This window comes from Pongo pygmaeus, chromosome 15 (genome assembly GCF_028885625.2).
Source record: "Pongo pygmaeus isolate AG05252 chromosome 15, NHGRI_mPonPyg2-v2.0_pri, whole genome shotgun sequence".
In the NCBI taxonomy this organism is placed as follows: Eukaryota; Metazoa; Chordata; class Mammalia; order Primates; family Hominidae; genus Pongo; species Pongo pygmaeus.
This window is the reverse complement of record NC_072388.2, coordinates 76199224-76221988: the sequence shown is the minus strand read 5'-3', so window position 1 is coordinate 76221988 and position 22765 is coordinate 76199224. Positions and strand designations below refer to the sequence as shown.

Genomic DNA, 22765 nt, shown 5'->3' with positions numbered 1-22765 from the left:
GCACTGTGTGCAAGAACAAGCTGAAACGACAGACAGCGGGAGCAGCCCCGTAAACATTTCATAGACTGGAATTATCGGATACAAATTTTTAAAAATCAGGGGTGTGTGTGTGTGTATATATATATAGAGAGAGAAACAGAGAGAGAAGCAATTAGCTGTGGTTTTTTTTTTGAGTCAGCTGGATTTTCAATACTTAAAATTTTTATTTTATTAAATAAATTTCATTTGTCATTAATAAAAATTTATTGTAATTAAATTTTACTTTTGGAAATTTTCAGAAATTTTATAATGAACATTTATTATTTGTTCCAGATAAAAGTGAGAGTTGTTATATAAAACTAAATAAAAGCTAAATTAAACCCCTCTCATCCTCCACAGATGTCCAGTTAAAAAAATCTGGCGATGGGAGCAGAAAGAGTAAGTGGCAGTGAGGAGGTTACCTAGCTCAGGCCATGCAGATTAGAAGTTTTAATTTTTCCTCAAACGTGCCTCCTAAGTCAGGCAAGCTAAGTGCTTCAAAGCTACTAAATGTGTGAAAGTCACCCCCCACCTCCCTTCCAGCACCTAAAGTTAGCCCCTTTCTTGGCATGCCGTCTAGTGCTCCTACCATCTGTTTCTCCTGGTTTGGGCTCATCTCTTCTCCAGTTCTCAGGATATTTCTTGTAAGTAAATAGGAAACCAGCTCCTGATATGTTGGATTTAATAGTTCAGATTCTAATTTTTCTTATCCTGACAGTTGACTCTGAACATCCTTGGTAAAAGAAGAGATGTTGCCCATCATCTTTCTATAGGATAATGACACTTCTCTTTTCTAACTTCTAGAACTTCCCGGAACTTGCACAGTCACTATCATGAGGCCCCCCTGACCCGGAAGCACTATCAGGTCACCGGCTATGGCATAGTAAGTAAGCAACGGGGGTGTGAGCAGGATGTAAAAGTTACGGGCCTTGGCTCAGGGCTGTGTGGTGGGATATCTCCTCCCCAGAATTCTGGAATGTTCCTGAGGATAAGAGGCTGCATAGGGACTCTCTTAACATTTGGGCACTTTTTGGCTAGGCCTGCTGTGGGAAAAGCAGCCTATGAAGTCTGTTTGTCTCCATCTCCTCACATAGTAACCATGCAATTTACATGCTCTGATACTTAATAAATGTCAAATATGAATACTATTTGGATCTCTTTTAAAATCACATTGGACATAGAAGCCAAGGACCCACAATATGGCCCCAGATGAACATGTATGTTTATCTTTTGCCAGATCACAAATTCTCATTAGCTTTATTTTTAAGTATCATTTCCCTGTTCTGCAGAGGGATATTATCCATAGCTTTTGTATTTTACTACCTCAAGGAGATGCAGCTAATAGAATAAAGGCTCTATGAGTACTTATGGCTTTGGGAGTAACTGAAGACAAAAACTGCTAGTGGAAAACTGTATACAGATTCTGGCCTTCAGGTGGATTTCCCAGCCCTCTTTCTGTTTGCTCATCCCACGTTGTGCTAGGTCAAGACTGTGAACATTCTCCTCTTCTTTGTAGGCATCTTCTGAGAAGAATTAGACATACACGTCTTAATTTCCAAAGTGCAATAGCCAGGCCAGACCTTTCTGGCTTAGATGAGTGAATACCTAGATAGCCAAGGTAATGGATGCAAATGGCCCAGATCTGTTTCTGTTGGCTCAGAGTGATGTCTTGAGTTTGGTTGAAGGGCAAAGACATCTATTTAGAACTTGAACTCTAGTTCTATGAAGTTGGACTCCTGGACTTCTGGTTCCAGGAGTCATACTACTGTTTTTTGGTTGTAATAGTGAGTTTTGGGTCAATGTCAATCACCTGGGATATTTCTTTGGCCTTCTTGTAACCTTGCCCATCTCTATCATTGAGCCCAATTTGGTCTTTGACCTTCATAACATGGTGGCATCTGAAGGTGGCCATTTCCCTTTCTGACACGTTTTCTCTAAAGTCCCCTCACTTTCTTTGTATTTTTTTCTTGGCTTTTATGGCAGAATGGAACAGGGGACTCAAATGATTTCTGGCGGATTGAGGTCGTAAACAGAAAATTTGGAAACCGGATCAAAGTGCTGAGAAGTCGAATTCGCTTCATCCATTTGGTCACAGGTTGTGTCCTGGGCTCCTCAGGAAAGGTTCTGCCCAAGTGGTAAGTCTCTAGGGTTTTGCTCTCCCAATCGAGGGTCCTGATTTTCCTTTCACTCTGCAAGGAGTATGCCAGAAGCTTTTGTTTTCCTGTGTTCGCCTCCTGTCTGCTTGTTCTTAGTGGCAGATGGAGGGAGAGTAGATATCAGATGTATTATGGAGCACAGAACTCTGGGGGAGCTTCGGTGTTTTATGTGTTCTGATAGTTCAACATTTTCACATCTGGCTGGTGCTAATAACTCTCTGGGTCTATGTCTTTTTCTAAGATGGGAAAACTGTATGCTAGACTATCCTAGGATGGTTGTCCAACATGGAACATGAAGAAATAATGGCCACCAGGTGGAAAAGAGAAGGAGCCTGTGGATTTAAGAGCAGAAGACAGTGTCGCTCTCTGGTGGATTTCAGGTCTTCTGAGAGACATCTGTGACTTCTGCTTTTCACAGGGGCTGGGAGCAGTTGGAAGTTACTTGCACCCCATACCTGAAAGAAACCCTCAACTCCATCTGGAATGTGGAGGACCATATCAATCCCAAGTGTGAGTGAGGTCACTTTCTGGGCTGGCTCTGGAGGGAAACATTTATAGGAAACCCTTACCTTAGAAAAGTAAGCGTTTGTAGACTCTGCTATCCCTTCAACTTGCTGCTGTTTGTTCCTTGTTAACACTCTTTTTCTATGAGTTGTCTGTACCTACATAGCATACTCCTTTTCCTTCTCATCCACTCCCTCCGTAAACTCCTCTCCCTAAAGTGGCCAGTGGCCATCTGCAGATCCATCTGTCTCGTCTTCCTCTGGGCTCCTCTCTCCCCTGCACCATGGGCACCTCCCCAGCCTCCAGGCTTGGAGCAAGCTGCTACTTTCCCTTTATGCCTCAGTGTAGAGTCGCTCCCCCGCCCCCCACATATCCAGCCAATGCTTTTATAGAAAGTGACTACCACAGACCTGATCTGTGCCCCACATCTCTACACCCAAGCTCCAATTTGATATTTCCACAGCATTGTCAGCTTCAACTCCATAAGTATTTGGATTCATCATCTGTTTTCCTAAACTACCCACCTCAAGCTTATGTGTGCCTTCATTTTGTTCTTCTTCCCACCTAATCTAGCCAAACCCACTAATCAACTAATTCAACAACTCTTTATCAAGTATGCCAGGAACCACGTGGGGCCCTGTGGACATATTGGTGAGGAGACAGACTTGGTCCCTGTCCCGACAGCAGCTGCTCCAGGCGTCCAGAATGATTCATTCCTCATTCCCAGGCCCTTCAAAGAGCCACAATGACTCGGGGGCTGTGCAGCTGTCCCTTATGCCTAATAGGAGAGCAGCATTTGAGCCAGTACCACAGTGAAAAGCAATGGTGCTGGGAGCTGTTGGAGCACCAAGCAGGTGAAACCTCATTGTCTGTTTCCTTTGCATTTCTCAGAATGCCTGATGAGTTCTTCATACAGCTAAGTAAATGATCAAGAATTGGGCCAAGGTTTCTTCTTTCTCCTCAACAGTTGTCAACTTGTCAGCAAGGCTGCACTTGGATTCTGGTGGGAATGTGGACACCATGGACAGACTGAGGAAAGAATGTATGACAAAGGCTTTTCTCCTGCCTTTTTTTCCCCTAGTGCCAAACATCAGCTTGGATGTGCTGCAGCCCAGTTTTCCTGAGATGTTGCTGGAATCCCACATGGTCATGATCCGGGTATGTGTCCCCTTCTCATTTCATGGCGTCTCTAAGAGCTTTTGGGCAGCCATGAATTTGGATCACAAGTCAATGCCATGCTACAGATCCATTCCCCATTGTGGAGGAATTTGAAAGCGTCTTTACTACGGTTTTCCATGATCCTCAAAGGCATTTTCCTCACCACAGAATGAGCATGGTGGTGATGATGGTGATACCAGTGAATGCTTGTACAGCTTATGTGCCAGGCACTACGCTAAGCACTATACTCATCTGATACTTATTACAATCATGTGGAGGTTGCCATCATTCCCAGTTACAGGAGAGGGAACTGAAGTACAGAGAGGTCAGGGAACTTGCCCAGGGTCACACAGCTAAGTATAAGAGGTAGATCCAGCCCTCAGAGCCAGGCTGGTAGACTTTTAGAGTTATTGCTAGTTACCACTACACTCCTTCACCTCTAAGTGATTTGTAAATCTGTCCAAGTGGCAGAGCCCCTGAAAATCATAGTGCTCTTGGTTGCAGATCATGAGATACTGATAGTTCATTCCATCATATGAAATCAGGATCAGTTAGGATGGATAGCTAATTTGAGTGTGGTGTTTATATGCAGCATGAAATCCCAGCCATGAGCCCACTCATATTCCTGGACAGAAACTGCTTAGGCGGGACATGGTTGATTCTTTTTTAAGGTTTTCTAAGACATTGTTTGCACTCTCTATCATTAGTAGCTGACAGCAGTTGTAGCATCAAAGGTTTAAGAAAAATTCAGAGAAGAAGTCTTTAAATTGAGAAAATTCTACTCACTAGCTTAAATTTTCCCCTGCTGTAGTCCTGCTGTTTAGTGGAAGACCCCCTTATTCTGGCTTATGGAAAACCTGTGTTCTGCAGGAATAATGTTTAAGAATCACTATCTCAAGCCAGCTATGTGATTATCACTCTACCCACAGCATTGCAGGGAGGTGTAGCACTTGTTATTTTTCCCCTGGTAAGCCATTGTCAAGTGGACTTCCCTGGAAGTGATTATGTAAGCAGTACTCAGTAAATATAGTTGACTTATTTCACCAGATTAAATTTTAAAAATTCAAATTTTGTCATTTTTGCACATTGGGAGGTGATGAGTTGACATTAAGCATCTCTGGGTCACTTCCTCTCTGACTGTCTGCTTGTAGCTGTCTCTGTGGCCTGATGACATAGCTCTTTTGAATGTGCCTGTCAGTCAGAATATCATTCTGGGCCTGGGTCAAATTTTAAGACTAAATCTAGGAGTTTCATTTGGTCTTTCATTATCTAAGAAGTAGAGTCAGAGAAGAAAAGGGAAGTATGAGAGCTTTCTTATTCAGCCGACAAAGAGTCAGGGAGGGGAGAGAGATGAAAGCACTGAGTCCAGACTGTAGAAACTGCAGGGGCAGGGCTCTACCGCTGGCTGAGTAGTGGCCCGGGACCTGGAGGAGAACGCTGCCTTGCCTGGTGCAGTTACAGGAATGAGCCCATCCAGATTTCAGCCACAGAAAACAACTTACAAGTACATATGCCTGTGATGGTTGCAGATTTTTCTTTCCTCTTTTAGTTTAGCAACAGAGCAGGATTTCTTAGAGTTTAATGTAGTGAATAAGATTCCCTTGGCTTGGTACGGTTCTGGCTGGAGTCTTTGGGTTTGGGACCAAACTGTACAATTTGAAGGAATTGGTTTCCCTCAGCAACTGCTCCAGGGGTCCAGAATGATTCATTCCCCATTCCCAGGTCCTTCAAAGGGCCACAGTGACTCAGGGGCTGTGCAGCTGTCCCCTTTGTGTCTGATGCCCCGAATGCATTTTTGACCTTGGAGGCACAACCTCTCCACCATGCAGAGGCCTGTAAACTATTCCCAACCCCTTGATGAACTGGATTCATAAGGCACTGGGTGGCAGTCCACTGAACTTTCTGGATCTTTCTTAGGCTATACCAGTGGTTCTTAGTTGAGGGCGATTTTGCGTCTCAGGACTTTTGGCCACGTGTGGAGAAATTTTTGGCTGGGAAACTGAGGGGTTGAGGGTAGGAGTGTTACGGGCATTCAGTGAGTGGAGGCCAGGAATGCTAAACACTCTGCAATGCACGGGACAGTCCTCACAGCAAAGACTCATCCAGCTCGAAATGTCGGCAGTGCTGAGGTGGAGAAGCTCCGGCCTAAGTCATGGCAGCTGACTCCCCTTCTGGGGAAATGCCTTTTCAGTCTGTCCCAGTGATAAGGCTGACCCCAGTCCTAGTGGTTGATAGCCTGGATCCTGATCCTACTCCTTCCTGTTTTAGCAAAGACCTGGTTTGCCCTGTAGAGAAAGGTTAGCAGATGTTCTTGGCTGCTGGATTTTGGAGGCTGAGTCTGGGTCCTTCAAACCAAAGCATGCATTGGGGTTGATTTCTCTCCCAATAGATGAAATGTGTTCTTGGAGGGCAAAATACCTAATTTTTTATGTATAAAGCACAAGTAAGATGTACAGTATAAAGTACTAAAATGTCACGGAGGGTGTTTAGGGAGAAACTTGTCTACAAAGGCTCCTGGTAGAGGGGCAGTAGTGGAAAAAAAAGGTGGAGAAACACTAAGCTAAAGTAACCTCTTCCAAGTCTAGGCACACATGAGAGTTTCTGCTTTTCTGTTTGAAATTGGCCCCTGAAGGGAACAAATAAGTAAGCCTTATTATTTATTTATGTATGTATTTATTTTGAGGCTGAGTCTTGGTCTTTTTGCCTGTGGAGTGCAATGGTGTGATCTCGGCTCACTGCAACCTCCGCCTCTCGGGTTCAAGTGATTTCTCCTGCCTCAGCCTCCCGAGTGGCTGGGATTACAGGCACCCACCGCTACGCTCAGCTAATTTTTTGTATTTTTTAGTAAAGACGGAGTTTTACCATGTTGGGCAGGCTGGTCTCGACCTCCTGACCTCAGGTGATCCACCTGCCTTGGCCTCCCAAAGTGCTGGGGTTACAGGCATGAGCCACTGTGCCCGGCTGTAAGCCTCATTTTATATCCCCTCTCTCCCACCATTTTCACACCTTGTCCTTGGCTTGGCAGATGGGTATATATTTTGTGCCCATTGGAACAATTTCCTCATTCCTCTTTCCCTTCTTTTTCCCTAGTGTAGAAGGTTGGAATGGACCCCTTATGGGAAATGGAGGCTTGTCTGGGAGAAGTAAAGCAATTGTTGTAGGCAGGCAGACAGTGGCTGCCTGATTCTTCCCTGCAAGGGAAGGGAAGGAGAGAAGGTTCTGCTCGGCGCTTGGCCCTAATATCAGAAAAACCTGGGCCTCACATTTCTGTCAGCCCTCTAGACCTCTGTCTTGACTAGCTTTTCTTTGCTACCTTCATGCAGGGGAACAGTGGCCTCAAACCCAAGGACAATGAGTTCACGTCCAAACCCTGGCACTGGCCTATCAACTATCAGGTAGGATCCGAGGCTGGGGCTCCTCCCAGGAGATGGAGCCAAGAACCAGACCAGGGAGACCGGTGGAGGCGGGGGTGGGTGTACTAGGGCGCCAGGGTGAGGAGCCTCCTGGGATGGGTTGGCCAGAGGCGGGGCTCTGTTTTCTGACCTAATTCTGACCGTGCTTCCCAGAGAGCTGGTGTAGAATTTGCATAGCGTGAGGTTCATGTCCAGGCTCCCTGTCTGTGGAAGGTGACCATCTTCCTCCCGCAATGGGTGTGGCCGAGGATGGCCTGGGCGTGGGTCAGCAGGGTGATCTCTATTCCACAGGGCCTACGCTTCTCAGGGGTCAATGACACAGATTTCCGAGTCTATCTGCTTGGCAACCCGGTGAGTGCCTAAACATTCCTGGCTCAGGCCCTGGAGCACTTGCCCGTGGAGAGCGGCTGCGTTCTCATCTGCCCATTCCCATTTCTGCCCAGGTGGTTTGGTGGCTGAATCTGTTGAGCATCACCCTCTACCTCCTCTCAGGGAGCATCATTGCTGTAGCCATGCAGAGAGGGGCACGGCTGCCAGCGGAGGTTGCAGGTCAGGTCCTCCGGGCTCTCCCTCCCCTGACCTGGCGGCGGCAGGGCCGGCTGCCTGCTGATGGGCCATCCTTTGCGTTTACCACCGCACACCTTCCCTTATTCTTTGTTTTTGAAAGCTAACAACCCCCAAGTACCCAGTGCTGTGTTAAACACTTCACTTCCTCCCAACAACACTAGAGCGTTGGCTATTATGACCCCCATTTTATGGATTAGGAAACCAAGGAACCACGAGATTAAGAAACTTGCCCCAGGACATACAGCTAGTAAGTGATAGAGCTGAGGCTCAAACCCGTGCAGTCTGACTCCACAGCCCTCACTTTTAGCCCCATGCTGTGTACAGAGCTGCCCATCTTTTCTCTTCTGCCACCTCCTTGTTCCATGGCCCTGTCCTCTCATGGGCTAGAGAGGAGCCTCCAGGGTTATTGGGTTCCCATCCCAGTGCTGTTCTTGGTAACTTTGGCTGCCAGACTATGGGCCACAGCACCTGAGAGAGTCACACAGGCCCTTTTGCCTCTGCGGCTCTCTGTCTGAACAGTCATAGTCCCAGACACCGCCTCACTCCATCCTCACCTGTGACCTCACCTTAGTGCCTGTCTGCCACTGCAAAGATCTGTGTGGCAGCATAGATGTGGGAGGTAGAAGTAGGGAGTGAAGCTGTCTGCAGGCGCAGAGGGGTTTCTTTAGAGGCTGGGCTGCCTCCTGCTGGTGCTTGGTGCACCTGCCATTGGTGCCCAGGCCTCAGTAGGCTGGGCCCTGACCAGAGCTCTCGAGCCCCAGCTGCTCGTCTCCAGTTTCTGTGGCATGGTTTGGGTTGGTCCAGTGAGTTGATGTGACATATTCAAGGTCACACAGCAAGGAAGGGGCAGAGCTGGACCAGAGCCTGGAATCTCTGCCCACTCCTTGTCTTCTAACTGGGCTGTGCTGCTTGGGCCCAGGCTTGTCCCAGGTCCTGCTGCGAGGAGGCGGCCAGGTCCTGCTCGGCTGGACACTCCATTACTTCCCGTTTTTCCTGATGGGCCGGGTCCTCTACTTCCACCACTACTTCCCAGCCATGCTCTTCTCAAGCATGTTGACAGGTCAGTGCCACCCACCTGGACTTGGGAGACAGAGCAGGTGGAGGGCGGGCTACTGTTGGGCAGCAGTGCTGGGAGTGACTCTCTGCTCCTTGACGGGAGGCCACTGTGGGGCAGCAGTGCTGGGAGTGACGACTCTCTGCTCCTTGGCTTAGAGTGGCTCCTTCTTCTGTAGCCCAGAAGTCACCCCCTGCCTGGCTGACTCCAGGTTTCTCTCCTCTCCTCTAGGCATTCTGTGGGACACCCTCCTGCGGCTCTGTGCCTGGGGCTTGGCCTCGTGGCCCCTGGCCAGGGGCATACACGTGGCGGGAATCCTGAGCCTGCTCCTGGGAACCGCCTACAGGTGAGCATCCCTGCACCTCACATGCCCTCCCAGTGTGGGCTCAGCAGTGCCTCAGCCCTGATGCATTCGAGAATCCCCTGTGGTGCTTTTAACGCCACCGGTGCCCACACCTGGAGGTTCTGCTTCACCCGGGCCCAGGTGGGGTCGTGGTTTCCAGAGTCCCCCAGGTGATCCTAATGTGCAGCCAGGTAGGAGAAGCAGGGGTTAACTCTGCCTTTTCTCCTTTTGCCGGTGGTTCAGCTTTTGTGCCATCCCAGCACACCTGGAAGGGTACCCCTCTAGTCACAGTGACTCTCTGCCAGAACAGCTCTCAGAGAGGGAGTGTGGGAATGGGGGGCAGGGAACTCCTCTTTAGTCACCATGGCCCCCTGTCAGAACAGCTCTCGGGGTGAGGGAGGGGGGAACCGGGGGCAGTGGGGGACAAGGCACCCCTCTTTAGTCACTGTGGCCCCCTGCCGGAACAGGTCTCGGCGGGTGGGGTGGGAAGGGTGGGAATGGGGAGTGTGTGGCTGAGTGGCTGAAAGGGAGAGTTTGGAAGGCTCCCCGCTTCCCCACTCCCTGGCCTTGGTGCTGGGCCTGTGGCCTGTGAGCACATGCCTGCCTAAGAGGGTTACATTCACATGTTGACAAACACCCCGGGCCAAATAGCCCATGACAAGACCCCTAAAAGGGTTGCCCTCCTGGTCCTCTTGGGAGGAGCCCTTTCCACGATTGTCATTGAGTCAGCATCTACTAAGCTCTCCGGCTACAGTGTGCCCCAGCGGGACTCGGACAGACAAGGCCATGAAAGAGAACCGGGCTTAGCGATGGGGAATTTCTCTGGAGCTCCAGCAGGAGGAATGGAATTCAAAGCCCCTCAGCTGAGGCACTGGGGGTGCCAAGTGCCTCCTGCTGGTTCTCTCTCACAGCTTCTACCTCTTCCACCCTCTGGCTTACGGGATGGTTGGTCCCCTGGCCCAGGACCCCCAAAGTCCAATGGCAGGACTAAGGTGGCTGGACTCATGGGACTTTTGAGGCTACTGCAAAGATTCCAGCCTGGGTCCAGGAACTTCCCAGTAGAGCCAGCTGGGAAGCAGTACTGGACCCATCCAGCCGTGAGGAAGCTGCCTAAGGAGCCCCAAGAATTCTGCTGCCCACCAGGACCCAGCTCTGGGAGTGCAGCTGGAATGGAACCCAGCATTGGAGAGAGCCGGGAGAGAGCCGCAGCTCCATCCACAGCACCACAGAGAGGACAGCACCTCTCGGGCTGCTCCCTTGTGCACAGCGCAGGGGAGGATGGGTGCCAGAGGGTGGGAGTGGGTGCGCGTGTATGTGAGGACACGTTGTCCATATCCCTGTGGAATACAAGCTGTGTAACTGGACAGCTGAGTGTCATAAACTCTAAAATAGTCCAGGCTATAGTAATATTTTCTGGTATTTTTTTCGTGTTGGATTTCTTTGGTTTTGGTTTGTAAGATCCATCAAAGATTCTCAGACCCCTAAGAGGGCCTTGAGGGCAGAGAATACTGACCTCACCTTGGGATGTCACCAAAGGCAGAGCAGATGGGACTGTCAAAGTCGTGCTGCCCTCCCTCCCACAAACAAAATGAATCCAGTGTGGAGGAAGGTGCGCCGCCCCTAGCTGGAGGGCCTGGCTCCCACCAGGCCAGGTAGCTGGACTTCCTGCCTGTGATGCACACAGAGCAGCAGACTCCGGAGCGTCGGCCTGCCTTAGCCCTTGGTTCCTCGTTTTTTGGGATTGTCACACTGTGAGACTCAGGGGAGGAACGATGTCCTATCCTAGGCTGCTCAGTGTTTCCAGGCCCCGTGTGCCAGAGGCCGGGTCTCTCCACGTGCATCTGGCCTGGCCTGGAGGGCAAGGCAGATGCATTTTCCTGGCTGCTGGGAGAGCCCATGGGAACCTTGCTTAGCGCCCAAGGTAGATGAGAGACAGGGCAGGGAATCTGCGTGGTGCTGGGGTGTGGGGACTCTGGCCTCTCCAGACTAATGTTGCTGTCACCTGCTGAGCTTTCCCAGTGTCATTTCTGCAGTCCTGCTCTGCTCACCCCTCCCTCACTCCATGGACAGTTCCCTTTCTCTCTGTCACTGCTTCAGCAGTGAAGACCCATGGCACCTAGAAATGCATGCCAGCTTCCTGCGTCTACCACTCTGCAGCTCGAACAAGAAGCTCAGAGCTGCCCCTTCCACTTCCTCCCCAAAAGGGATGAAGAAAACCCCGTGGTAGAACCAAACCACCCAAGGCCAGCCCTTCAGCCTGCCTCTGCCTTCCTGGTGCATGACAAAATATTTCTTTTGTCTCAGAGGACTTTGATGCTTCAAGATTTAATGATGAATCTGTCACACTCCATTTTCCCTCCTCTGAAGCTCCCAACAACTCTGACAGGGTCAGATCTCTCTAAAGCATCTTCAGGAGGCGGTTGCCACGGAGACTGGATACTGGTCCCAGGGACAGGCTGTGCTACCTACTGGGTGGTGGGGGGGGAAGCTTCTGGCCATGGTTGGACATTCAGACCTACCATCATTAATGTTAATAGAGGAAATGCAGCAACGTCAAAAGCAAGGCAGGTTGGTTAATTAGATCTGGGGCCCGATGACCTCCCTTTCCCACCACTACAGCCCTTTTGACTTCCCCCAGCAGGAAGCGCTGTCTGTGCGGCTGAGTCTGGGCTGCTTGCTTAATTGCATTTCTGGCAGGGAAGGAGAGGAGGGATGGAGAAGCTCTGCTCCCTGCTTCCACCTCACCATGTGTTCTCCCCTCCCCTCCCTTCCTCTACTTTCCACAGGCAGAATTGCTTTCTTCTGAGCCGGGTGGGCTCTCCTGCAGGGAGAATGCAGGGGTCTGTGCTTGGCTCCTAGCAAAGCAGGCGGCCCACAGTAACCTCCAGGAGGTGGCTGATTTTCCTTTGTGCCTTCTTATTTCTCAGTAGGAACTTGGAAGGGAGGAGCTCTGAAGGAGCCAGAGGGGCAGCCATCTTGCATGAGGGTGAGGAAGGAGAAGCCCAGCCAGCCTCTACCCATCCCTCCCTCCCAATTAGGCTGCACTGGGGCCGAACGCTTCCCTGGGCTCCCACTGCCTTCTAAGGAGCCAAGGAGAATTCCCTGCCCACTTTCTGTTCCTCCATGCCCAAACTGGCAGATGCTTCTCTGGGGGCAAGGCCACATGGGCTTCTGCAGCTTTGAGTGCTCAGGTTCTGTTTTCTGGAAGATGCTGGAGAAGGGCTGTCAGGGTGCTTCTCTGAATATGGGCTTTGAGTGCTCAGGTTCTGTTTTCTGGAAGGTGCTGGAGAAAGGCTGTCAGGGTGCTTCTCTGAATATGGGCTTCAGCTGTAGCACTTGGCAGAAACGTGATGTGTCCCACAAACTGCTGGTGGAGGAAGAAGACATTCGTCAACCAGTTCAACCTCCAGCCAGCTTCTTGAGCCTATTTGGTTTGAAAAAAAAAAAAGTCTTCTAATCAGAAGCCACTGATTTTATAATAAATAGCACTTGTTTTGAATGCCTTGTTGTCCTTGTACTTAATTGAATCCGACTTGCCCTTTGCTCCCAGAAAGGCCTCCCTGAGAAGAATGTTTTGAGTGCAGGAACCACCCCGTGTGTCATGTCTGAGGCTGATCTAATTCCAGCAGAAGACCTGGGCTGGGCAGGTGAGCCTGATTACTCCAGGGGGCATTTGGATCTCTCCATGTATAGTTACTTGAGTAATGTTGGTCGTCATTTTGGTATATTTAAACTGATTCCAAAATAAGTAGGAAGCTGGACCTCTGATTTGTCCTCTTTTAACCTGTTCACATGGCATAGAAAGGAGTGCAAGAAGTTGTCCCCTTCCCAGACAGCCGAGTATCCCAGCGCTGTAGCAACTTGCCATTCTGCCTAACAGAGGCCCCATCTTGACAGGGGTCTCCTGTTATCAGGAGTGATGCTTAGGAGCTGAAGGCAGCAGGAGCTCACCTGAGTGTTGGACAGAGGGTGGGGGAGGGGAGTAGTACTGTGCTGTGGAACTGGGGGGCTTCTGGGCTGCCTAGCCACCCTCTGGTGGGGGCTGGTGGGGAGAGAGGGGCATGTGGATCTTCAGGAGGTGGAACATGCCTATGACAGGCAGTTTAGGAAGGGGCCAAGTCACTCTTCCTTGAGTGGCACAGCTTAGTTTACAAAGTCTCAACACATCTCTGACATTTAATCCTCATAAAGGCGCAGTGAAGTCAATGACGTTTTTGTTCCCATTCTACCCGTGAGTGTTTAAATGACTTGCGTTAAGGTCCCATGATGAGTAAATAGTAGAGCCAGGACTCAGTGCCAAGGTGGGGTTTTTCTGCCTCCCTAGTCTGGTCCTGGGACTTAGAAGCACCTTCCCAGAACAGCCTGACAGCCCTAGATACCCTGGGGAGAAGGCCTGAGCACTCAGCCCGAGGTCCCTGACGCAGCACCTTCCCGTGGGCCTTCTGCTTAATGCATCAGCAGCCAATCATCTAGGGCCCAGGTTTTCCTGGCTCCCCCAGGTGCACCCAGATCAGTGTGTGCTAGTAGATGTTCAACAACAGGTGTTCTGGGAGGAAAAACTGGTGTGTATAGCATTTGCCAATTTCCACGGTGTAAATATTCCCACATGTTCTTTTTTAAGCTACTAACTTGATGTCACTGAATGAGAAGTTGGAAAGAGATGCATACAGTTAGTTCTTGAAAGCCATATAAAAGCGGGCTCCAGCACACCGCTGACCCAGACCCAGTGACCATGGCTTGGTCTGAATTATGGCTGGGGCTCTTGGCCACAGCCTATTAAAGCAAGGGAGGCATGGAAGCCTACAGGATGGGCCAGAGAGACCTGAGGTCAAATCCTGGCCCCACCGCTTATTACCTATGTGACCTTGGGCTAGTCACTTAACCTCTTTGCCTCCATTTCCTCAGCTGTAAAACGAGGGTATGATAAATAGCACCTACTTCGTAGAGTTATTATGAGGATGAAAAGAGGAAATGAAGTAAGGTGCCCGGAACAGTGTCTAGACATAAATGCCAGCTCTGTATTATTATTAATGATACATGGACCTCAATGACCAGCACTGGCTCTGGGACAGTACTTGAATTCTCCTCTAGGTTCTTACGTCCTGGGCAGATGACCCACAGGGAAGAGACTCCTGTGACTTTTACTGAGCCCCTCAAATGTGGGCTCGGACCCTTGGTCTACCGGTGGGAATACATCACTCTCATCACTTAGGCCCATCCAGATTCTCAGGCCTTTCTTGAAGGGAGCAGGGATAGAGTGCACTTACCTTGGCTTATCTTAGCACATATCTCCTGGCTCTAGGAAGACAAAGAGTGAAGCCATGGTTTGAGTGCTGACTCCACTTACTAGCTAGGGCCATTAACTCCCACTACCTCATCAGACTCCAGACCCTGGCCAGAGGAGAGAGGAAGCAAGATAGGTCCTAAGTGTAGACTGCTGGCAAGAAGCGTGAGCTGGGTAGAGTGGGGTACCTGAGACCAGCCAGGTGGCCTGCACAGAGCACTGAGCATCTGGGCACTGAAGAGTGAAGGTCACCAGTGGCACGTGGCCTTGCCCTGTGACCTGCTGCACCTGGCTGCAGGTCCACGGGACCCCAAGCTGGAAGTTTAGTCACGTCTTGTTCCTTCAGCCCCCAGCCCTTTGTGTTCTTGCTTGGAGACCTCTTGGATCCCAGGACACCAGCTTTTCCAGGCTGGCTTATAGCCTTGCTCTCCTGCTCCAGCCCAGAGATTTGTGAGGAAATGGGAAATAGAATAGGGGTTACCACAAACTCCTGAGTCCTTGGAAGAGGGAGAACAGCTAGATGATTTTCTGGGGCATGGCTGAGAGTAGGAAAGAAAAGTTCTGCTGAGGCACTCAGTTCTGATTCAGGGCCAGAAGGAGAAATTTTAAAGACCAGGACTCACCACTCCATGTCTAGCACAGGGCTGGGCATGGAGCCCCAGCTGTTCATAACCAGGGGCTCAAGAACACCCACCTTCTATCATGGACTAAAAGGTCCCAGAGACCTCACCACCCAACCCCTTTGCTGCACAACTGAGGAAACAGGCCAAGAGAGGCGTGGACAGACAGAGGAGATAGGCTCGGAGACCCCTGAGGGAATAATGAGAGAGAAATAAAGGTGAAAACGGGCTTGCTCTCCCAAACCTGAGCCACCAGCACTGGGCTGGGGCTTGAGGAATTTTCTGCTTGAAAGAGAAAAGTTTAGTTCTAATTGACAGGTGACCAATTGCACACCCTGAGTGGGGAGCATGGATTCTATTATCTGCACTTCTATTGAAAAAATTAAACAGTACTTCCATTAAAAAAAAAAAAAAAAAAAAAAGGCCGGGCGCGGTGGCTCACGCCTGTAATCCCAGCACTTTGGGAGGCCGAGGCGGGCGGATCATGAGGTCAGGAGATTGAGACCATCCTGGCTAACATGGTGAAACCCCATCTCTACTCAAAATACAAAAAATTAGCCTGGCGTGGTGGCAGGCGCCTGTAATCCCTGCTACTCGGGAGGCTGAGGCAGGAGAATGGCGTGAACCCGGGAGGCGGAGCTTGCAGTGAGCCGAGATCGCGCCACCGCACTCCAGCTTGGGCGACAGAGCGAGACTCCGTCTCAAACAAACAAACAAAAAGATGAAAAATCACGGAAGTGGGGAGGGCCCAGGGAGGGAAGAGGTGAAAAATTAAAATTAAAATTAAATCATGGAATGGTACAATGTTAGAGCTGAACTCCCTCAAGATTCCACCCTGGCCAAGCAGAGCTGGGATTAGAACTGGATCTCACGGCTTTCTAAAGATGGAGTCTCAAAAAAAAAAACCCAGGCCTGGCTGGGAATGGCTGTGGTCTTGGCCGTGTCCCTACGGTTGAAAGCCCTGGTGGCCCCCAACGTGTGCTGGTGCCCTAGTCAGACCGAGAACTAGGCCCCTAGGCCGCCTCCCCAGGCCCGACCTGCAGGCCAGGTGGGTGGCAAACTCAAATGCCTCTGGCAATGCTTCAGTTGAGGGGCCTGTGGAGAGGGGGCGCATGCAGCGCCAACCTGAGGCGACCAAATTCAACACAGTGCCCTCGGGGCTCGGGAGGAGAAACTGAGTCCCAGAGAGCCTCCGCGATGTCAGTTACGTTCTGCAGGCCGGGCCTTTCCCAGGCCACCATAGCGGCCGGCGGAGGGAGCGCGCGCCTTGCTGGCCTGGAGGGGGCGGGGGCCGTGGAGGCTTTAAAGCGCCCAGCCCAGGCGTCGCGGGGTGGGGCGGTTCTGGCGGCTGCGGGGCGCAGGGCGCAGCGGCCAAGCGGGGTCCCCGGAAGCACAGCTGGGGTGCCTCCACCTACGACTGGCCGCGCGCCTTTTCTCTCCCGCGCCAGGGAAGGAGCGGCTGCGGTCCCCGCCGGGCGGAGGCACGGGGGGCGTACGGGGGGCGGAGGGGACCGCGTCGCGGAGGAGATGGCGCGGCACGTGCGGTGACGGCACCTGAGCCCTGAGGGTCCCAGCCCCGCGCTCCGCATCCCCGGGACAGCATGGAGCGCCCGGAGCCCGAGCTGATCCGGCAGAGCTGGCGGGCAGTGAGCCGCAGCCCGCTGGAGCACGGCACCGTCCTGTTCGCCAGGTGAGGGCTACCCGAGCGCCCGGGGGTGCGGGTGGAGGCTGCCTCGGCGGGAAAGGGGTCACGCGGCAGGACCGGCCCCGAAGGAGGGAAAACTGGCCGCTGCCGGGGCGCTGGGGCGCCTGCCAGATGTGCGCCAGAGGAGCGGGGCGCGGCGACGGGTGGCACAGCTCCTCTGCCTCCCTCTCGACCGTGGGCGCCTGTTGCCAACCAGCGCCGCACACCCCGCTCCCAGCGGGGCTCACCGGGCCGGCGGGATCCCCTCCCGCGGATCTCCCCACATCTGGGAGGGTGGATCTCCGTCCCCGCGCGGCGCCTCCACCCCGCCTTGTGCCTCCTGCGTGTTCCTTAGGTAGCGACTGCAGGGGTGCACCCCGCTGCCGGTATCAGGGTACTGGGGTGCCCCGAGGGCCGGGGAAGGGAGATGTGTGGGGCGAGCTCCTGCGCCCGCGTGTGAGCGGTCTGGCTCCAGGTGTGTGGATCCCTGACAACCAACAAGACAAACCTTTCCGAGGAAAGAGCCAGAGAGCAGCCGGGGAAGGGGTGACAGATGCGGGAGCCTCACCGCAGGGGAGAGGGGTGTGGGGTGCACAGGCCCCGGGGGAAGGGAAGGCCAGTCTCCAACCTCAGCACGCAGTTTCGATAACCCCTCCGCTATCACCAACCGGGCACTGCTTCCCTCACCGTGGTGTTCCCAATCCTTGGCACCCTTGGACAGTCCAGAACTTCTGCCCAGGCTTCCGCAAAACCACCCCCAAGGCAAAAGGGGAAAACATTCAGTTACCCGGTGAGACCTCCCAAATGCCGAGGAGGGCCTCTGCTTCTGCCTCCGGACTCCCTCCAGCTCACTTTTTTCTCAGGCACCCATTGTGGCTCCACTACATCCAATCTGTGTGACCTTAGGCGAGTTCTAGCCTCCCCGGGCTTCTGTTTTCTCCTCTATAAAACTGGGATAACAGTTGTACCCACTGCTTAGGACGATGAGGAATACAGTTAAAAGTTAACCACACGGAAAGTACTCAGCGCAGGAGAGAGAGAGAGAGAGAGAGAGAGAGAGAGAGAGAGAGAAGGGCTTTCCTCTCCACACAATGTAACTCCAGGTTTCCTGTTTGGGGACCTCTTCCTGTCCCAAATCACACCCCTCAGCTATTCACCGAGGGACCCCTGCTTACCAGAGGCCCTGGGACACATTTGCCCTTTCTAGGATGCTGCCCAGGGCCAGTAGAAGGCGTGAGGAGGAGGGCACTACCGAAGCTGGTGGGGGAGCAGTGCCAGGTGGGAGAGTCAGCTGTGGTTTGCAGCTGAGACCTGGCTTGGCACCCCCGCCTGCTGACTGCAGGACAGCCAGGCTTGCTGGGGCTTGCAGGGGCTCACACCCCAGGGATAACACCTGGGCCTCACCCCCACAGACTGTTTGCCCTGGAGCCTGACCTGCTGCCCCTCTTCCAGTACAACTGCCGCCAGTTCTCCAGCCCAGAGGACTGTCTCTCCTCGCCTGAGTTCCTGGACCACATCAGGAAGGTGAGAGGGAGGCAGAGCTGCTGTGACCTCTGGGATCCAGCAGAGCACCTCCCTGGTGGAGAATAGGGAAAATGACTTTCTGCCCCAGGCCTAGTCTTACTCCCCTCCAGTTCTCCCAAGCAGGGTACAGCTCCTTTCCCTCTGGGCTGGATTGGTCTGGGACATCAGAATCAGCCTCTTCCCCTGTGTTCAGAGAGCTGGTCCCAGCCTCTGTCATTGCCTTTGTCCTCTGGCTCCCATAGGTTGTGTTAGCACAGATCCTGGTCATTGGGAACCATCTGCCTATGAAAATCAGGCTGAGATTTTCTTAGAATCTCATGATTCTCAAAGGGCCTCAGTTTCTCCTTGTCCCAGGAGACAACACTCTCCAGTAGGTGTGTTTAGAGATGTGAATTCCTCAGAGGAGAGAGGCTTCCTTCATGGGTATAACATTAGTAGTTTGGCCACCACGTATCGCGTGCCCCCTATATGTAGTAGACACAGGCTGCCTTTGACCCCTGATCTTGGAGAACTGAGGGTCCTACTGGCCTCTCTTGCTTTGGGACCCTCATGCCTTGGGCTGTGATTGTGAGCAGATGGGGCTGCTCTGGCCTCTCTGTTTCACTGCTGCCTTGGCCTTGGCAGGTGATGCTCGTGATTGATGCTGCGGTGACCAATGTGGAAGACCTGTCCTCGCTGGAGGAGTACCTTGCGAGCCTGGGCAGGAAGCACCGGGCAGTGGGTGTAAAGCTCAGCTCCTTCTCGGTGGGTAAAGGAGCTCTGACTCTCTCCAGAGCTCCTGGCCTGGGGCCACTTCTCTCTCCCAGACCTCCCCTTGCCACCTGTTCTCTCTCCCCTTCCCATATCCTTAGATAACCAGGGCTGCAGGCCTGCATCTGTTACCTGCTGTGTGGCCCTGACATGGGCTTGACCTCTCTGAGCTTCCAAGTTCTCTTTTCTGATATGGCTTCTTTTAAAACCATAAAAATTAAGAAGACTTTGGGATCAGCTGGTCTACTCAATTTTCTATTGCTATGTATCAAACAACCCTAGAACTATGACAATGCTTTCCGATTTCTCATGGCTGGGCTCAGCTGGGCAGCTCTTCTGCTCTGCATGGTGTAGCTGGAGTTACTTGTGTGTTGTGTTTAGCTGGGAGCTCAACTGAGGCTAGAATGTCCAAGGCCTGTCAGCCTTTGAGCTCTGTCCCTGTGATTTGTTGTCATTCACTAGTCTAGCTGAGCTTCTTTATAGAATAGCAGCTGAGTTCCAAGGGGGAGTTTTTAGAGGACAAGCCCCAGTGTGCAAGTGCCTATAAAGCCTCTGCTTGCCTCACTCTTGCTAATGTCCCATTGGCCAAAGCCACTCACATGGATAAGCCCAGTGTCAATATGGGAGGACCCTACTCAAGGGCGTGAATCCTTGAGGTGTAGCCCATTGGGGGTGACTGATATGACAGTCCACCACACAGTCCAGTCACCTTGCCAGATGGTGAGCACCTTGAGGAAGGAGCTGTGTTGGTCTTGTCCTCCTCTCCATCCCCAGCACCAGCACAGTGCCTGATCTACCAGGGCTACAGTGGATATTCAGTTAATATTTGTGAGATAAATAAACCTTATTTTATTATGAGTAATAATGGCAAATGAGAGCCATTATATTTATTTATTTATTTACTTACTTATTTATTTTGGGGACAGAAACTTGCTCTGTCGCCCAGGCTGGAGTGCAGTGATGTGATCACAGCTCACTGCAGCCTCAACCTCCCAGGCTCAAGTGATCCTCCCACCTCAGCCTCCCTCATAGCTGGGACTACAGGCATGCGCCACCATGCCCAGCTAATTTTTGTATTTTTGGTAGAGATGAAGTTTTGCCATGTTTCCCAGACTTGTCTCAAACTCCTGGGCTCAAGTGGTCTGCCCACCTCAGCCTCCTAAAGTGCTGGGATTATAGACCTGAGCCACTGCACCTGGCCTATTATCATTGTAGGCTTCCTGTATACAGATGCTGTGCTAAGAGCTTTTTCTGGATTATCCCATTTAATCATCCCAACAGGCCTAGGAGTTGGAGCTTCTACTTTCCCTGTATCACTGATGAAGCAGCTGAGGCTCAGAGAGTTTACATAACTTACTTAAGGTCAACCAGCTGATGAAGGGTGGAGTCAGAATCTGCACTCAGGTCTATCTGGCTCCAGAACCCAGGCTCTTAACCCCATCATTGCTGCCTTGCGGATGAGGAAACTCAAGTCTGGGGGCAATGACTTGGTTTGGTCTAAGCTGAGAGGTCCCAGGCAATGTCTTGGCCCCACTCATGGGGTGGTTGCAAGACCAAGACGGGGGTGAAAAATGTGAGGATATAAAGCCTCACATTTAGAGGGAAAGGTGGACACAATGTGATACCCAAGGATTTGGGTAGGACCCTGCTCAGGAAGCATGGACTCCATGCAGGAGAGGAAAAAAGGCCCAGGAGCCCTAATCAGCCCTAGGCCTCAGTTTTCTCACCTGTGGAATGGAGCAGTGCCTTCCTGCCTTTGGAAGTGACAAGGTGCCCCTTGCCTCTGCAGACAGTGGGTGAGTCTCTGTTCTACATGCTGGAGAAGTGTCTGGGCCCTGCCTTCACACCAGCCACACGGGCTGCCTGGAGCCAACTCTACGGGGCCGTAGTGCAGGCCATGAGTCGAGGCTGGGACAGCGAGTAAGAGGCGATCCTGCCCGGCAGCCCCCATCCATCTGTCTATCTGTTGGCCTGTATCTGTTGTAGCCCAGGCTCCCCAAGCTTCCCTGCATCTTGGTCCTTGTCCCCTTGGCCACACTGGAGAGGTGATGGGGCAGGGCTGGGTCTCAGTCTCCCAGAGTCCAACTGCAGAAGGAGTGGCTTTTCCTCCAGGAAGGGGCTTCTGGGCGTCCCCTCATCCCCAGTAGCCTCTCTCTTGCCTTTCTTTTTACCTTTTTGGCACTCCCTCTGACCCCGTGAGAAGTGTTTTGGTGGCAGAGGTGGGATGAGCTGGAAAGATATGGAGGTGGGAGGGGATGGGGCTCTTCTGTCTGTCCTGCTTCTTCAGGTGAGTGCAGGCCAAGGGTGGGGGTGAGATGGCTGAGCTTCCAGCGCCTTCTATCCTGCCTGCCCAGTCCCTTCACTGCTTTCCTGCCCCAAGATGGCTTGCTTTTCACAAATAAAGAGAAAGAGCAGCTTTAGCCTTCTTGGTGGAATCCCAGGCAGTGGGAGCGGAATCAGAACTGCCAGGGAAGGGAAGGGGGACCTGGGTCTCAATGGGTCTCATCTGAGTCTCGCGGGCTGTGCAGATGCCCTGATAGAGTCGGTTTCCTTTGGCGGCATTCCCTCTCCCTCATTCAGCTGCTGCGGGAACCCAGCTGGCCAGGTGGGGAAGGGGCTGGGGACCAGCCAGGAAGGAGGGGTGACTTCATCCCAGAGAGACCTGAGTTCCCCCAGCCCTTCATCACCAACCCGCTCCTGCAGGAGTGAGTCTTACCTCCCCCAGCCCTCCTTTCCGGCTCAGCCTGCAGCGACTGTGAGGCCACAGCTCCTCAGATTCACTGCCCGCTGTGTGCCAGTACTCAGGCAGTTGGAGAGAAGAGAAGGCAGCCACAGAGGCCCCCGCCCTCACCCCAGCCATCTGCACTTTTACCGTTTGCTCTGTGCTGTCTGTGGTCCTATAAACTCATGAGAAATAAACTGGTTCTGTGTGCCTCTCTGACCCTCGGGCCTGATCTTTTCTTGGGTCTTGGCCTGTGCCAGATGAAGCTGCAGGGCAGTGGATCTCAGGACAGGATGGGAGGATGGAGTCAGGGAGGCCAAGGCCGGAGTGGGTGGAACAGGAGGGAGGGGCCTGGGAGGAAGCTCTGGGAAGCCAGTGGCAGACATCTGTGGAGTCTGTGGCCCAAACTGGCTGGCAGGCCACAAACCCAGCTCTTCTTCCTCCTGGGCACACAGCTGGATGTCATGCAGCCACCCTTGCAATTAGGTGGGGCATGTGACTGGGTTCTGGCCACTGGACCATGCAGATGTGTGTGCCACTCCCAGGCCTGGTCCCCCAAAACTCCTGCATGCTTCTCCATGCTCTGTCATCCTTCTGCTGGTGTGATACAGACCTCACAGAGACCATGAGGGCCACGTGTTGAACATGGCAGAGCCACGGGTGAAAGGAGTCCCGACCCTGAATCGCTGCTTGGAGGAAGGTGCCCATTAATCAGAATCACCCATTTTGAATTTTATATGAAAGAGACAAACTTCTCTTGTGTTTATGCCATTACACATTTTGGGGTTAGTTAAACCTATACCCACACTGATCCATGGTCTGAAACAGGTCATTGGTTGGGGGCTTGGGACCCCACAGGCTGTGGGCTAGAAAGCCAGCCAGGGACGTGGGGAGGAGGAGCTGTGTTGAGTGGGCATGATCGGGGCAGGTTTGGGATTACCTCCACGTGTTCCAGCCTCAGCGGCGGG

The 22765-nt window shown here is 52.3% G+C and overlaps 2 protein-coding genes across 7 annotated transcripts in view; both read left to right on the top strand.

Annotated features, from left to right (window-relative positions):
• POMT2 (protein O-mannosyltransferase 2) overlaps positions 1-12712 on the top strand; it is a 46229-nt gene extending 33517 nt beyond the window's left edge. For 2 of the 6 annotated variants that reach the window (XM_063651928.1, XM_063651931.1), the window contains 11 exons: positions 379-417; positions 823-901; positions 2002-2153; positions 2593-2684; positions 3760-3836; positions 7160-7231; positions 7541-7600; positions 7693-7798; positions 8747-8876; positions 9102-9216; positions 10125-12712. In XM_063651928.1, coding sequence (XP_063507998.1) covers positions 379-417; positions 823-901; positions 2002-2153; positions 2593-2684; positions 3760-3836; positions 7160-7231; positions 7541-7600; positions 7693-7798; positions 8747-8876; positions 9102-9216; positions 10125-10670 — 1468 coding nt within the window. In that variant the 3' untranslated portion in view covers positions 10671-12712. Of the gene's footprint in view, positions 1-378; positions 418-822; positions 902-2001; positions 2154-2592; positions 2685-3759; positions 3837-7159; positions 7232-7540; positions 7601-7692; positions 8064-8735; positions 8877-9101; positions 9217-10124 lie in introns of those variants that run through there. The other 4 variants (XM_063651930.1, XM_063651929.1, XM_054449634.2 and 1 more) reach the window with 4 other exon arrangements.
• A 3779-nt stretch (positions 12713-16491) lies between these two features.
• NGB (neuroglobin) lies at positions 16492-21999 on the top strand. The gene is made up of 4 exons (XM_054449646.2): positions 16492-16807; positions 18214-18325; positions 18950-19069; positions 20865-21999. The coding sequence occupies exons 1-4, from the start codon at positions 16719-16721 to the stop codon at positions 20997-20999; spliced, it is 456 nt and encodes a 151-aa protein (XP_054305621.2). The 5' UTR covers positions 16492-16718; the 3' UTR covers positions 21000-21999.
• Positions 22000-22765: the final 766 nt, after the last annotated feature.